This window comes from Malaclemys terrapin, chromosome 1 (assembly GCF_027887155.1).
Source record: "Malaclemys terrapin pileata isolate rMalTer1 chromosome 1, rMalTer1.hap1, whole genome shotgun sequence".
NCBI classification, from domain to species: domain Eukaryota; kingdom Metazoa; phylum Chordata; order Testudines; family Emydidae; genus Malaclemys; species Malaclemys terrapin.
In genome coordinates this window covers 109,050,848-109,066,592 of record NC_071505.1, presented here as the reverse complement: position 1 = coordinate 109,066,592, position 15,745 = coordinate 109,050,848, and the positions used below count along the sequence as shown (strand labels likewise).

The window sequence follows — 15,745 nt, the reverse complement described above, 5'->3', positions numbered from 1 at the left end:
GCGGCACTTCATGCAAATGAAACTCTTATCAGGTACCCCCTCCAGGATCATGTACATGCCTCAGTTTCCACATCCGGTCATCTTCATTGTGTCTTCCATTGCTTGGGTCACCTCCACTGCTGCCTCTCTTTCTGTCATAGCTTTCTCACCTAAATCCTGTAAACCTCCGAAACACAAACCAAACCAAAACATCACCACCTACAGCAAAAGAAACCCCCAACAAGCACCAAAACACTGCTAGAACACTGCACACTCCTTTCGCTAGCCTGTCTGATCCTCTGCCTGCCTCTCTTAGTCTTGCCCCAAACTCCCCCTGCAAACTCCCACTCAAATTCCCCTGTTTACAGCTCTGTTTGCTGGCTCCTGTGCCACTGCAGCTCTCCCCCTGTTTGTCTCTGTTTGAATGACAGCTCAGGCTGATGGAAATGTAAATGAATTGGGGAGGATGGAATGTAACTCTGGGGAGCTGGGGGGAGTTATTCAAATTTCGCTACATGAGATGAGTGGAGAGGAGAACCCTGCAGTACTATTGCATCAGGGGGAAAACTGGGCTCACAATGTCCTTTCCAGCTCTGTCACTTCAGGGAAGGTGAATCTGTGTCCACGAGGCTCTTATTTCCTGGCTAGGAACTCTAACTTAATTAGAAGTGACTGGCTGTGTGGCAGTGCTGATTAGTGCCAACCTCAGGTGCCTAATGAGTTACAAGGCAAAGCCCCATTCAGAGGAGAAGGGGAGAAAAGCCTTGAGCAAATGGGAAAGGGAGGAAGGCAGAGAAGACAGTCAAGGAATGCAGCCTCCTGGATTGGAAACAGCACTGGGAGTCAGGAGACGTGCCTTCTAGTATTGACTAACTGGAACGGTTATACTGGTACAACCCTTAATGTGGATGCAGTTATATTGGTATAAAGGTGCCTTTTGTGGGTATACCTTAATCCCCTTCCCACCCTGGAATAAGCTAGACTGGTATAAGCACTTTTATACTAGTGGAACTGTTCTTAGCTTTCAGCTGTGGAATCTCCTGAGCCTAGTGGCTCATGAAGCAACCCATTTTCCCCACTGCTGTCTGTCCAGAGCAAGATGTTTGACTCAATAATATCTAGTCTCCATGATGGCAACATCATTTTCAGTCATCCTGCAATAAGTCATTCATTGTCCTTCATGCCTTCTTTTCCTCCCCCAGGAAGAATCCAATTTAAGACATACCTTGTGCTTCTGCTACGGGTAACCTGATGGTATGGCCAAACCACCTTATCAGTCTCTGTCTGACCACAAAGGTCCTGGTGGATTCTCCATCATTGACCATTTTTAATTCCAGGTTGGATGTTTTTCTAAAATGTAAGTTCTATGGCCTGTGTTATACAGGTAAGAAGTCAGACTAGATGATTACAATTGTCCCTTCTGCCCTTGGCATCTATGAATCACTGAGTCCTCAGTCTGCTGACCCACGTGATGCAACTTTCTCAATGAGTCTTGTCAAGGTGAAAATCTGTTCCGAATATGACCTACCAGATTGAAATCCAGCCTGTTCTTCCCTGAGTACTCTATCAATAGCAGTTTTCATCCCATTCAAAATGATAATACAAAACACTTTCCCAGGTACAGCTAGGAGTATCACCCTTCTCTACTTATCACAAATAAGTTGTTCTACCTTTTCAGGGATTTTGAAGATAACACCTCTTCTCCAATCTTTGGACGGGTGTCCCTTCTCCAGACCACTCTTCAACTGCCTGCACATGTAATTGACCAACTCTTCCTCCCCAGCATTTAACATTTCAGCATTTGTTTTATCCTAGCCTGGTGCTTTAACTCTCTTCAGCTGGTTTATAGCCTTAGGGCTGGTCCACACTAACCCCCCAGTTCGAACTAAGATACGCAACTTCAGCCACGTGAATAACGTAGCAGAAGTCGAAGTACCTTAGTTCAAACTACAAGGTACTTACCACGGGTCCACACGCGGCAGGCAAGCTCCCCCGTCGACTCCACGTACTCCTCTCGCGGAGCAGGAGTACTGGTGTCGACGGCGAGCACTTCCGGGATTGAATTATCGCGTCTAGACAAGACGCGATAAATCGATCCCAGAAGATCGATTGCTTACGGCCAAACCCGGAGGTAAGTATAGATGTACTCTTAATTCCTTCCTCCAAGGCAATTACTTCTAGTGATATAGATAAGACCGCTATGTCTTCACATTTCTCAGTATGTGTTAATGGTTCTGGCTGGTTTAGAACAGCCTGGAAATGTACCATCCAACAGGCACTCTGTCCATCCTTTGTGGTTGAAATCGTACAGTCTTGAGCTTTTCTACACAATTCTACAAAGGTTAGAGCATTGTGATGTCAGTTGTTTAGATACTAGAGAAAACTTCGTAGAATCCTCTCTCCTATGTGCCTCCGCAGTGTCTCTTGCTTTATTGTTCATCCATTCTCTATGATCTCTTCTGGCTAATCTTTTAACTTCCTTGTCTCTGTCTGCATATTCTTGTTGCAGAATAGTTCTTTTACTGCTGTCTCTTCTTTAATTCTTGTTGCTTTCTCTTCTTTAATTCTTTCCTCTATTCAACTAGCTTCCATGTATTTGGTTGGAGCCATTCTTCTTTCTTAGATAGTCTCATCCCACATGGTAGTCCTGGATGCATCTTCACTTGCTTCTTTGAAAAACTCCCATTGTTTTTCTGTCATCCCTCTGTGTCTTTAACTCTTCAAATCTATTGCTAAATTGCATCTTGAAATGTGCCTTCACTGTTGGATCTACTAACTTTCTAGTATCACACATACCTTCTGCCTTGAGTGTTGTTATTTTTTTTGGTTTTATTTTGATTGTCCCAATAAGAAGATGATGATCACTTTTAATACTAGCACTACTATACAGCCTGGTGTTCAACTGTGATCTTCTCTAGCACCTACTAAAGGCAACATGATCAAGCTGTTTCTGGGTGAAGCCACCATTTCATCTCCACGTCAGTTTGTCTTTCCTTGTGTGAAAATGCATAGATTGCATCGGACACAGAATTATAAAAACATTTTCCATTGTCAGTCTGTTCTCATATACCATTTCTGCCCATAATGTGCTCAGATCCAGTATTATCATCGCCAACATGTGTATTTAGATCTCCCATAGAGATAACAATATCATATTTATTGATCTTGCCAAGGACGCTCTGCAACCTTTCATAGAACCAATCTTTGCCTTGTTCATTGCAATCATTCATTAGGTGCATAACACTGAACAAGTGTGACTTTTGCTTGGTTTGTTATAAAGCGAGCGGTCAGTATTCTTGATTGTGCAGGTACCCATTCCTTCAGTGCTGTAGTAGCTTCCTTACTAAACTTAAGCTTCCCAATGTTTATCATCTTCTCTTCAACCATGCCTTCCAATGATAATTAGATGGGTCCAGTCCACCTCATCTCAGTCAGTCCAAGTATACTTAGGACAAGGATTTTCATTTCTCTGATAACTTGTGTCAGTCTACCTGTGCTCTTGTCACAACCCAGTGGCCCCCTCCCTGAAGGGGTCCCCTGCGGAGGCAGATCAGCATTGTATGTTGCTAATGCTGTTGCAAGCATTGCAAGGCATTTTGGGAAGGGTTAAAGGTGAGAGTGTGGAGTGGAAGATTCCTTTGCAGGTTGCGAGAGGCCAAAGGGGGAGGAAGGAAGAAGAGAACGGGTTAACACAACGCCTCAGCTCTCAGCTCAGCCTGAAGATAAGATGCTGGCTCCAGTCCAAGGTCATGGCGCTCAAACAGACTCTATGGAGCCAAAAAACCTGCTGCCACATCTGCTTCTTACCCAACCCCAGCCAACTGTGGGAAAGGGGATCAGCTGGGCAGGGGATCTAACATTCCAACTCCCAATTCTTGACTTACTTTTAGCTGTGAAGATACCCCATTTCACATTAAAAACTTCCTGTGTATTTTATTCTCCAGCATCAGAATGTCAGCCGGATTTGCTGGTTGATCAGTCCTATCTTGTCTTACATCCAGCACATCATGGTTATGCACAGTTGTTATTTGTATTTGCAAATCTGTGACAGATTCAACTTGTCTCCGGGATGTTTCTGTAACAGAGAGCATTTTTGTAAGACCCGTGGACTGCCTTTAGTTTGGCTCCTACCCTTTGACCTTTCTGTCTTGGGTGACCCTACCAGGAGTTCTACACCTGCCAACATAGCTTTCAGGGTACCTGGAGCACACAAGCATACGCACCACATCAAGGTGCAGTCCCTGGGGAAACTATAGCTGTCCTCACACTGGAGGGGTGGTTATTGCATTAATGAGACCGATAGAAGTAAAGTGGTAAAACTTGTGTGTAGACAAGACTTCAGCTACCTAGTCTACAACACAACCAGCGTACACAGCTAAAAGATGTTAAACTGTCTGATATTAAAGGTAGATGGGGGCCTTTGTGACTTAACTTTCCCAGCTGTAATATGGGAATGATACTTATCTACCTTTGGTAAGCATTTGGAGATCTACAGCCAAAAAGTTCCTGTAGGTGCCAAATATTTTATTATGATGTGTTAGTGCTAATTTATAAGTGTGCTCAAGTGACTGATTTAGTCAAGTTACAGATAAGAGATATTTTTTGTTTACCTCTCACTTTATATAATGTCAGATATAACTTCCATGGACTTTTTAACTGCCTCTTTATAAAGAAGCTTCTGGGGACATGGATTAGAAATGCAGGAAGGGATCTGCCCACCTCCTTCTCCCCCTTTCTCCCCGCCCCCCCAAAAAGAAAAATCCTCAATGAATATTTGTTCTGATTTTGAAACGGCGTCTCCCCGACTGTGCTCGTGCCCCTCTTTCATTCACTGCCTATGAATATTTTAAGCAATGCATGTACTGGCAGCAAAGCTCGAAGGACCAGCATACTGTATTTCAAGTGACTATTGCAGTATATTCATGGAAAGCACATTTCTAATTGGTAATTGTGACTATTCACACCAGCAAGCTGACTCCCAGAGTTCCACTGGGCCAATCAGGAAACACAAACATTGTTACCTTATGTGACCAGCTAAAAACAGCTCAAATTCCAAACATGGAATCACAAACAAGCTACAGCCCAAGAACTATACCAGAAATTACTGGATGAATATTTTTGAATAAATTAGAGAAAATAACAATCTGTTGGCAGGCAATTCACAAACAGAAAGAGTGTGTCAAAATTAGTTATATAAATGAGTTAATTACTTAGCCCTGTTTGTGATAAGGTCTGTAAGCATGTGATCAGATGAGTGATGTGTGCTGAGCCAGACAGTCGGAGTAGAAAGACACATGTAGCTATGAATATAAATGTCTGTTAGAGAAGTGTTTTGATGCTCAGTGAGTCTGAAAACCACTGAGAAACACTTCTTTGTGGTAGTCCCAGGGAGTGCAGGGTCTCAGGGGGATATAGGGTGTGAGACGAATGCTAGAAACATGCAGGGGGGGAAATCTATAGCTAAAAGCATCTCTCTCTATGGCACTGCTCTGTGGGTAGGTGTGTGCAGTGGGATAATAATATTACCTAGCGTTTTCCATCCAATGATCGCAAAGCATGGCACAGCCTCTAATGAAAGCCTCCCAGGACCCCCGTAAGAAGGGCAGTATTAGTAACCCTGTATTACAGTTGATGACACGGGTACAAAGAACTGAAGATGCTGATTATTCTATTGACGTGAACTGGATCTGTAACTGAGCATCACTTCTTTATTATCAGCCCTTCGAATCGGATGAGTTCAGAGGAGCCACAACTCCCACTGAAGTCAGCGGTGTTACACTCATAAAATAATACCAACAGGATCTTCTAAGAGCGATGAGGCAAAACGCCAGGTTTATTGTAAATACAGAGAGAGAGAGCGAGAAATCAGGATATGCAATTCAATATTATTTCACTACCATTCCTTATTCATTCACACACTCATTCATACAAGTTCTGCAGAGTTGTTATAGTTACGAGCCTAGAGGTTGCTCGTGGCAGAGTACTGGCCAGGTAGCCTGCACACGAGGATGGAGCCGAGTCCTTGTCAGATGCGCGTCAGATGCGCATCCGATGCTCCTGGAGGGTGGTTGCAGAACCAGATTCAAAGTTTTCAGTCTTTAGAGTCTGTTATAGGATGTTGTCCTTATACAAGTCTATGGGAATTGCTTCATCATGCTGAGGTTTGTTTGCAGTGATTATCAATCAGCAGGTGGCACCTCCCTGATGGCTGAGTGTCTGAGTGTTATCTTGTTCTTTGGAGTCTTTAGCCCTCCATCCGGGGGGGAGGGGGCACTTGGGTGGATTTCGGCTTGCCTTCCGGGGGTCATCCGGTTATCTCAATGCTACGCATTCTTCAGCCATGGGAGATCACAGTTATAATCTTAGGCTGGCACCTTTGATTTGCTACTTATATATAGCTATGAAATCACAAAACCATCTATATATATATACAACTATCAATATCTCAACAGCAGAAGTTGTGACTACTCAGCACCACAGAAAAATTAAGTCACAAGGGGCTTGTCTGAGGCCACTGGAGATGTGAGTCAGAACCAGGAATAGAACCCTGTGTACTGATTCCCACTCCTGTGCCTTAAACAGAAAACCATCCCTCCTCCTATAAATACACCTCTAGTGCGCCTTGTGATACATGTGTCCCAAAATGTAAACAAATAGCAACATTGTAAGCCTGGAGGTTGAATAATCATGGATGAGAACTGGCTAAAGATCAGAAAAGTAAAGTGAGTGAGTGAGTGTGTGTGTGTGTGTGTGTGTGTGTGTGTGTGTGTGTGTGTGTGTGTGTGTGTGTGTGTGTGAGTGAGAGAGAGAGAGAGAGAGAGGAATGGAAAGTGGAGAGGATTAGCTCTCTGAAATGCCTTTGCCCACAGCAATTACTGTGGATTGCTATTGGGTGTCAGTTTGTTTACCAGTTTAATTAACAGAGATTCCCTCTGTCTGCCTGTCTCTCTGCAGAGGCTAACGCAACTCACTTCCCCAGCGGAGGACTTGCCTCAGCCAAAGAAGCACCGGGCTAGCGTGTCTGAACCATTGGAGAGCTCCAAAGCAGAATACAGGATCTCATCCCCATCAGCCAAGGAAGTGCTCATAACCACAGAGAAGGAAACTCACTTGTAAAGCATATGGGAAAGGATTTCACCTTTGCATTCTGGAGTGATTCCCCCTCTTGTTCCTGAGGTGGCTTCTCTTCACATCTGGGACCATGCACTTTTCATTTCTCCTCTGCGCACCTGAGGCAGAGCCATCCTAGTCAGTGACTCTGGGACATCCTTCTCCCTCCCCAAGTTTATCAGGTAGTTAACTATGCAGACTTGGGACAGCAGTTCTTTTGACACCACTGGGACAGCTCTCTCCTTCTGCACCTGGGAAAGAGCAATGTGACTTCACCAGAGGCGCTTTAGAGCCCTGACACTGAAAGAAGGAACAGTAGATATAAAATAATGGGGAAAGGAAATTGCAAAGAGTAGAGAGGTTCAGAAGTAAAGTCAGGAAGGCAAAGGCACAAAATGAGGGGGTGTGAGCAAAAGGAACAAGTTAAATGGTTTATAAGTACATAAAAAGCAGGAGGCTGACAAAGGAAAGTGCACAGGTAGGTCACCTACATACCAGGGAGAGAGAGCCAATCACACACTAAAGACGCTGCAGTGCTGAGTAGCTGTTTGGCTTCAGCTGTCACTCAAAGGGTGAGTGACAGGATACTTAACATAATCCTAGTTAATGAGGAAAGGGAGAGACCACAAGACAGACTCAGGATGGAACAGGCTGAAGGATATCTGGGTTACTTGCACTAATTCAAATCAACATGGGCCAGTGAAATTCATGCTAAAGAGGATGAGGCTAGCAGAGAGCTGGCGATTCTTTCGGGGAGAGCCTGGAGTGCAGGGGAGGTCCCACAATACTAGTCGAGAGTAAACATAGCACATAGGGGCAAAAGGGGCTCCAGGAATTACACACGAGAAAGCTTAGCTGCATTGCCTGCAGCTGTCTAGAAGAATTAATAGAGACGTCGATAGGCCTGTTTCCCTGCTACACTGCACTTTGTGGCGTCATTTATACCAGGGCAAGTGATACCACATCAGAATGGGAGCTTTTTACACCACTTTGTCCTGGTGTAAATGTCCAAGTGCAGATAGCAGGAAAGTTGTGGAATGGCCTGAAAATATGAGATCAATTGTTTCCTGTGTTCATTATTTTCTCCTTCCCTTGTGTTAATACTGATGTGGCTTTTACTTGGAGGGTTGCTATATGAGTTTCAATAAGACAAATGTTGCCTCACACAATGTTCCTCGTACAGCTTGCCCTAGCAACAGTCTGAGTGCAGCAGCTGTGGCCAGCCTGGAAAACTGAAAAATTGCAAATGTGCAATAAGACTGCTAAAATTTGAGCAGATGCCCACTGAGCATGCTCAGAAGTAAACTTTTCAATTGCTTATAACTGCTCTATTGTTATTTCACTACCACCTCTTCCCTCCCCCGCCCCCCAGCAAGTGGAGCACAAGTGCTCGCAGGATTATGCCTAGGCCAATTTTGTTTTGTTTTTTAATTCCAAGTTTTAGGCTTCAGCGGTTTTTCTTGAAAAAGTATGGTACAGTATTAGAGGGGGAGTGTGTATTTTAATCTCTCTCCAGTAATTCAAGTGGCAGAAGGAGAAGGTTGGTTTTGTGGCTCAGGCACTGGAGTGAGACTCAGGCTATTGGAGTTCACTTCCAGGCTGTGACACAGATTCCTTCTGTGTCCCGGGGCAAGTCACTTAAAGTCTCTGTGCTTCATTTTGTAAAATACGAGGGATAATAATACTTACAACCTCCCTGATATGTTGGGAGGATACATTCATTCATGTGTGTGAGGTGCTCAGATCTGATGGTGAGGAGGCTGTGGAAACACTGGATAAATGATCATCTTTGCACAGAGACCAAGGGTCAGATTCTGATCTGAGACTTGTTGGCTTAAGTGTGTGGAGTTGTATTAACAGAAATATCACCAACAAGGAAATGATTCTCCTCTACTCACCAGTAGGCAGACCTTGGTTCGCCACTTTCACGTTCGGGCAGTTCCAGTTTAAGAAGTCAGAGGGTGAAATGAAAATCGTGAAAATGATCTCTTTTGTGTTTAAATAAATTTTTAATTTTTTTAATTAAAACCAAAAAGTGTTCAATTTTTCCTTTTCTTCCTTTTTCACCCTTTGTTTCTTTTCCCCTCCTTCCTTTCCATTGGGAAAATGGAAAAGAGGGAGGAAAGGAGGTGAAAAAGGGGGTTAAAAGAGAGAAACTGCGAAGCCAAACTCCACAAACTTTTGCTTAAAGAAATTCACCAACATTTCTATGAAATAAATAAATAAACAAACCACACCAAACCAAAACAGTTCTTCTAAAAACCAAACCAACTCCACAAACACGCCCAACTTCTAAACTAAAATTTTAGTGAAATTTTCAAAAGTGTTGTAGGTTTTGTGTGTGTGTGTGTGTGTGTGTGTGTGACCAGATGTACTTTGTGGCAGTGCTGGAAGGAGTTAACACCCCAATTCCTCTGCCCCACCCCCTGCATTAGTACTGAATCAGAAAAGGAGATGGGCTTTTATAGGATTGGAAAAACTTTCCTCAGCCAGCATCCTTGCACACTCATCTGTTCATGGGAGATCTGTTATGAGGTTACATCTGGGATCTTGTCTTCACCACGAGAAAAAGGTGTGTTCTTAACTTGAGTGAACTAAGTCAAGGTAAAATCCTAGTGTGGACAAGAAGTCTGTGGTATTCCCATGAGCTAGCAGGTTAAGTTAAAAGCTAACCTTCCCCATAGCCTTTACCTAGACCTGCTGGCTCGTGTGAAAACTGCCAACTGGCTTGCGTTCACTAGGCTATTCCCGTGTGTTAGTTATCAGCTGTTAGCTAACTAGAGTTAACACCCCTTTCTTCCTACTGTAAAGGTGGAGCCTGTAAGTCCTAGGATCCAGCTAACAGAGTATTCTGCAGCAGAAGGCAAGAATCCATTGGCAGGGGAAGCAGAGGGAGAAGTGGGCATTGCTATACATTTGACTTGTCCTTTGCTGAATGTAGGGAGTTCTGGGTCCATCAGCACAAATACCAGGCTCTGCTGTCAGAGGGGACCATAGGAAGTGAGGAACCCAGTGACAGAGCAGGCTGTTTGGTAGGGATCCACCTGTCAGGAGGCTGGCTACGCCTCATTTCCATCCAGTTACTCCAGAAGTGCTGGAGAAAGGGCCCTAATTTCGGAGTTTGGGGGGGAGGGGTGTTTGTTAGCAGTAAGTTCCCGCCTTAAAAGTTGGTTTACAGCACTTGTATGCACAGAATATGCCCCCATGTGCAATATTTGTTCTTGTTTTTCATAACTTGTGTATATTTTGGAAGACTTTGTACTGAACAATACTCTTAAAAATAAAGGTGTTTCGTCAGACTGTTCTTGTCTGTGCAAATGGGTAGGTGAGTGGGAGAGTTTAATCTCCAGCTAGTTGCGCTCCTGTTCAGTAACCCAGCTGGATGCCCTGCTGATAGAACTGGATGGAGATGGGTAGAGAGCTGACTTTAGTCCTTAGGTCTGGGCTCAATACCCGTTGTTGGTGAAACCCCTGAGTGACAATCTGAGAGGTTAAGGTTAATCAGGTGAAATGCCTGATTGGTTGAGTTTTAAGTTAGTTTTTATTAGCCACTCTTCACTGGCCATAGGACACAACCTATAGATGAGACTTCTCTCCTCAGCCTATGAAGAAAACTGCAGTTCATTGTTTTGGGCACTGGAAGGAGGTGTGACCTTCTACTAATTCCTTTTACTGGTTTCCTACTGAATTTTGCTGTCATTTTATGCTTCATTTGCCATAGTGCCAGTTGTCAAGGAAGCAGAAATTCACCCTGGGGAGAAGGGGGCAGCAGGACCGATTCTTGCAACACTAAAAAAAAAAAAAAAAAAAAAAATTCCAATAGATCCTAAACCCTCAATTGCTTTGGAGTACCAGCACCATTCTGTATTGCCTACCCTGTGAGCCTTTTCTGCAAATGAGGACATTTATTTTTCGAACTGTCTGTTCTGTTTTGTCAAGCCTCAGCATGGAGAGTCATGTAGAAAGGAAAGGAATTCCCCCAGAGAAATGGATGCAGTTCCCATGCAAAGTCAGCCATGGGCTGTTCAGTGTTACCCTCCCTTGTGACATGCTGTAGAACAGTGGTCTCCAACCTTTTTACGCACAAGATCACTTTTTGAATTTAAGTGCAACTCAGGATTGACTCCACCCCTTCCCTGAGGCTCACCCCTTCCCCGAGGGCCCATCCCGTTCACTCAATTCTCCCACCTCCATCACTCGTTCGTCTCCCTCACTCACTTTCACTGGGCTGGGGCAAGGGGTTGGGGTTTGGGAGGGGGTGCAGGCTCAGGGCTTGGGCTGAGGGGGTTGGAGTGTGGGAGGGGGCTCTGGGCTGAGCCTGGGGTTGGAGTGCAGGAGTGGCTGAGGGGTGCAAGCTCTGGGAGGGAGTTTGTGTGCAGGAGGGGGCTCCGGGCTGGGGCAGAGTTTTGGGATGAAGGAGGGAGTACAGGATGCGGGGTCTGGGAAGGGGCTCAGGGCTGGGGTAGGGGGTTGGGGTGCAGGAAGGGTGTGGGCTCCCGCTGGGCAGCACTTACCTCAGGTGGCTCCCGGTCAGGGGTGCAGTGTGGCTAAGGCAGGCTCCCTGCTTGCCCTGGCCCCACACCGCTCCTGGAAGTGGCCAGCACGCCCCTGCGGCCTCTGGGATGGGGGCATGTAGATCAGTGCCTTACTCCTGCCTGCAAGCACCACCCCCACAGCTCCCATTGGCCGCAGTTCCCCCTTCCCTGCACTGCTGGACTTTTAGTGGTCAGAGATCACGATCAACTGCAGAGGCTCCAGGATCGACGAGTTGATAGCATTGGTGACCACTGTTGTAGAAGCTGTGAGCGTGGTTATGAAACGCAGACACTGTACTTTCCCCTCCTGCAGATTCTCAGAACTACAGTAGTTTCCATTATAAGGCCTGGTTGCATCCAATGCAGGGGGGAGGGGGGCTACCACCTTTTAGGAACAGAGAAATTCGCAGGCTGGAGTGGAACAGTGGTCCATCTATTCCATGAGCCAGTCTCTGCCAGTGACCAGCACCAGATGCTACAGAGAAGACGTATTGCAGTACGTGAGAGCGTGGCGTGCCACTGGCTGCAATGGGTCAGCGAGCTACTGAGTAGATTGAGTTTGGTCGAGTTCACAAGCTCACGCTTTATTAGTAGCTGACACAAACTTTTAGCTCTCGCAGTGAAATGTCCAAAAATCCTAACTGCCATGCTTTGATGAAGGTGCCAGTTATGCTCTTGTTGGTCTCTTCTGAGGCTACCTCTCCTTTCTGTGTGCCAGGCCTGGTCTGTATTGGACACAAGGTAGGTAAGGTAATATCTTTTATTGGACCATCATCTGTTGATGGAAAGTACAAGTATTCAAGCTACATAGAGGTGTTCTTAAGGTTTGGGGAAGGAAATTAGAGTACCTGAGCTAAATACAAGTTGGAACAGATTGTTAAGTAAAAGGGGTAATGCAAGTTGTAGGAGGCCACTTGAAAAGAAGTAGGCAATTGAGGGTTACATTGTTATGCATAAGGGGTTTGAAGTAGGCAATTAAAGGTTAGCAAGCAGTGGGGTGTGTTACAAATTGTTGTAAAGAGCCATAAAACTGGTGTCCCTGTTGAGTCCAGGGTTTTAAGTGTCTAGCAAAGGTATGAATTTAATTTCCAGGCTAGCCTTTTGAGGGTGTTGCGCAGATTTCCTTTGAGGAAGCAAAGAGTACTTGTAAACGTACAGCAAGCACCACACAATTCATAGGATCACTAAAATACCCAGTCCTATTTATAAAAGTACAGCAAACACCAGACAGTTCCTAACAGCACCCTAATATTCAGACCAGAGAACACTCCAAGAGAGAACATTGCTGTGAATGACCTTAAAGTGCTCATTCAAAGCCTCCCTTAGTTGCACAGCTTCATGTTGGGCTCTTGTAATGGCCCTTGTGCCTGGCTGTTCAGAATCAGCCAATAGCCTCCCCACAGGAAGCAACTTTCCCCCTTTTGCCTCACAGCTATTATGCAGGACACAATAGGCATCTATAACCATGGGAATATTGTGACATTGTATAAAAGATGGGTGATCATTTATAATATTATTGATCCCATTATTATATAATTGCAACAAATCTTGTACAAAGTACATCATATAAGGTATCAATGGATAAGTTAGTCTGTCAAGTATGATTATCCTGGTTAAATCCATGTATCATCACAGTATCTGACGTTCTGACTATTGGTGATGTATTTGTATCTCAGATGTGTTTGTTCTTGGGGTGACACCCACAGGGTAGTTTACATCCAGTCTCTCCAGTCCATTGTGAATGGACTAGTCAAGCTTGATGGGCCACTGAGAAGAATCAACTCTCCAGATAGCAATTCCTGAGGATGTCTCAGACAACAAGGAGCCAGTGGCCACCCCTGTGATTTAACAAAACATATTGGGGCATTTGATGTGGACATGTGACTTCAGACTCCCTCTTTGTCAGAACTTTCCATACACAGGGGCTATGGGCTTTGTTTGGTATAGGTAAATTTCCATGCACATGGCGGAGAATATGAAAGACACCTGAGATATCTCCATTTTGCTTCTTTCCTGCTACAGTTCTCTGGACTGGATTGACAACTGAAAGGAGTGTTTTGAACTATGGACTGAGGAAGTTAGCAGCGTTATCTTTTGGAAGTTACCAGTGGGACTTTTGCAAACCAGCAGACTATTCCTTCACTGCTACAAACCTGATTCAAGGACTTCCCAAGCATTGGTGAGTATATGATCTTTTAACCATTGTGACAAAGTTCCATCCTTGACTCCGTGGGTCCTGCGTTTCCTGATGGATTTTGCTAGCCTCGGAGGCTCTCACTGTCACCCTCCACATAGCCCTTCTCTCTCTAGAGGCAAGGGTCACAGTCTACTGAGGCATTTTCATTATACACCAACAAGGAAGGTGAGGAGAAACAACCCTCTCTCGCACAGTCTCTGTTGTCTCCCAGAATCAGTGATTAATCAGGGAGGGGAGGGGGGAGCCCGAGCCCGCCCTCTACTCCGGGCTCCAGCCCAGGGACCCTAAAATTAGCAGCTATGGAAGCTGACTATTTGGAAATAGGATGTGTACAGTTCCTTGGGCTACTTCCCCACAGCAGACCCCACTCAATATCTTCTTCACAATTACCTCAGGGCCTCCTTCCTTGCACCTGATATGGATTCGTACTACTTCGTTCCTCCAACAGCACAGCTTCCTCCTATAGGTCCTGACACCCACACCGCACTGACTAACTGGGAGGCTTTTAACTAGTTCCAGCCAGTCTTTGACTGGCTTCAGAAGTCCCAATCAATCAAGCTAGCTCCACTGCCTTCTAGAAGGATCTTAATTGGTGCCAGGAGTCTTGATTAACCTGGAGCAACTGCCATTTGGTTACCATGGTACCAGGGATTTGTTTAGCCTGGGGCTAACATGCCTGTTCCTCACTACTTTACTGTAGCCATCTGGCCTTGCCCCATCACTCCATATATAACTCTATTCTTTTCTTTTATTTATTAGTTCTTAGCAGGGTGGATTTGATTTAAATCAAATTGATTTAAATCATGATTGATTTAAATCACTAGTCAGGAAGACTCAATTTAATCATGCTTTTCTACATAAAAGTTCATTCTTGTTGGTTGTTATAACTGTACAGGAGTTGGCCGGGGCTCGACCCGCTCCAGGGTGGCGGGGAGCCACACCGACTCACTACCTGCTGGGGCTTGAGTGCTTTGTCTGGCTGCCGGGTCTCACCCGGCAGCCCTTGCAGTTCTGAAAGATACAGGAAGCCCGACCCCGGCCCAGGGCGGGAACCAATATTAGGTCAGGGCTCGGACCCTTAGTCAGGGTTGAGCCATAGTAAACAAAGTATTTAAGTCCAGGCCCTAGGTCACGGCGGGGCAACAAACGTGGGCGCAGAGCTCAGGTCCTCAGGCAGGGCTGAGCCACAGTAAATAAAGTATTTAAGCCCAGGCCCTAGGTCAGGGCAGGGAAACAAACGTGGAGGCAGAGCTCAGGCCCTCAGGCAGGGCTGAGCCACAGTAATAGGCCTGAGCCTCAACAGGCCTGGGTTAGGGGGAGACTGCCACCCACAGGTTGGGTGGCAGGGGGACGCAGGCCCTCCCACTCCACTGCGTCCCAGCCCGGGGCCCTAGTAGCGGCCGAAGACCCGCTGCTTCGTCAGTGGGGGTCCTGGCCGCAACACACTGACATCGGCTTTGGCAGTGCTGCAGCCAGACTGGGGTCAGCTGCCCCCGGGCTACTTCCAGACTCCCCCTCTGGGCCTACCTGGGTGCTGGCGTAGGTCTCAGGGGGATCCTGGACCATGGGTTCATCCAGCCAGGGATCGTTTGGCAAGTCTGGGAGCTCCTCCGGATAGGAGGCACAGGGCAGGCCCGGCGCTCCTCTGGGGAGTAGGCGCCAGGCAGGCCCGGTGGCTCCTCGGGATAGCGGGCGCAGGGCAGGCCCGGTGGCTCCTCGGGATAGCGGGCGCAGGGCAGGCCCGGTGGCTCCTCGGGATAGCGGGCGCAGGGCAGGCCCGGTGGCTCCTCGGGGTAGCGGGCGCAGGGCAGGTCCGGCGGCTCCTGGCGGTCACTCTGGGCTGCGGAGGTTTCCCAGCCCCGAGCTAGGCTGGAGATGTCTGGCCTCTCCGGCTGCTGGGGCCAGACTGAGTTCCGAGGGCCCG

The 15,745-nt window shown here is 46.3% G+C and overlaps 1 protein-coding gene across 3 annotated transcripts in view; it reads left to right on the top strand.

Annotated features, from left to right (window-relative positions):
• SLC6A12 (solute carrier family 6 member 12) overlaps positions 1–13,734 on the top strand; it is an 88,116-nt gene extending 74,382 nt beyond the window's left edge. For 2 of the 3 annotated variants that reach the window (XM_054034902.1, XM_054034914.1), the window contains exon 15: positions 6,934–10,389. In XM_054034902.1, coding sequence (XP_053890877.1) covers positions 6,934–7,095 — 162 coding nt within the window. In that variant the 3' untranslated portion in view covers positions 7,096–10,389. Of the gene's footprint in view, positions 1–6,933; positions 10,390–13,646 lie in introns of those variants that run through there. The other variant, XR_008445679.1, reaches the window with a different exon arrangement.
• The last annotated feature ends 2,011 nt before the right edge of the window (positions 13,735–15,745 follow it).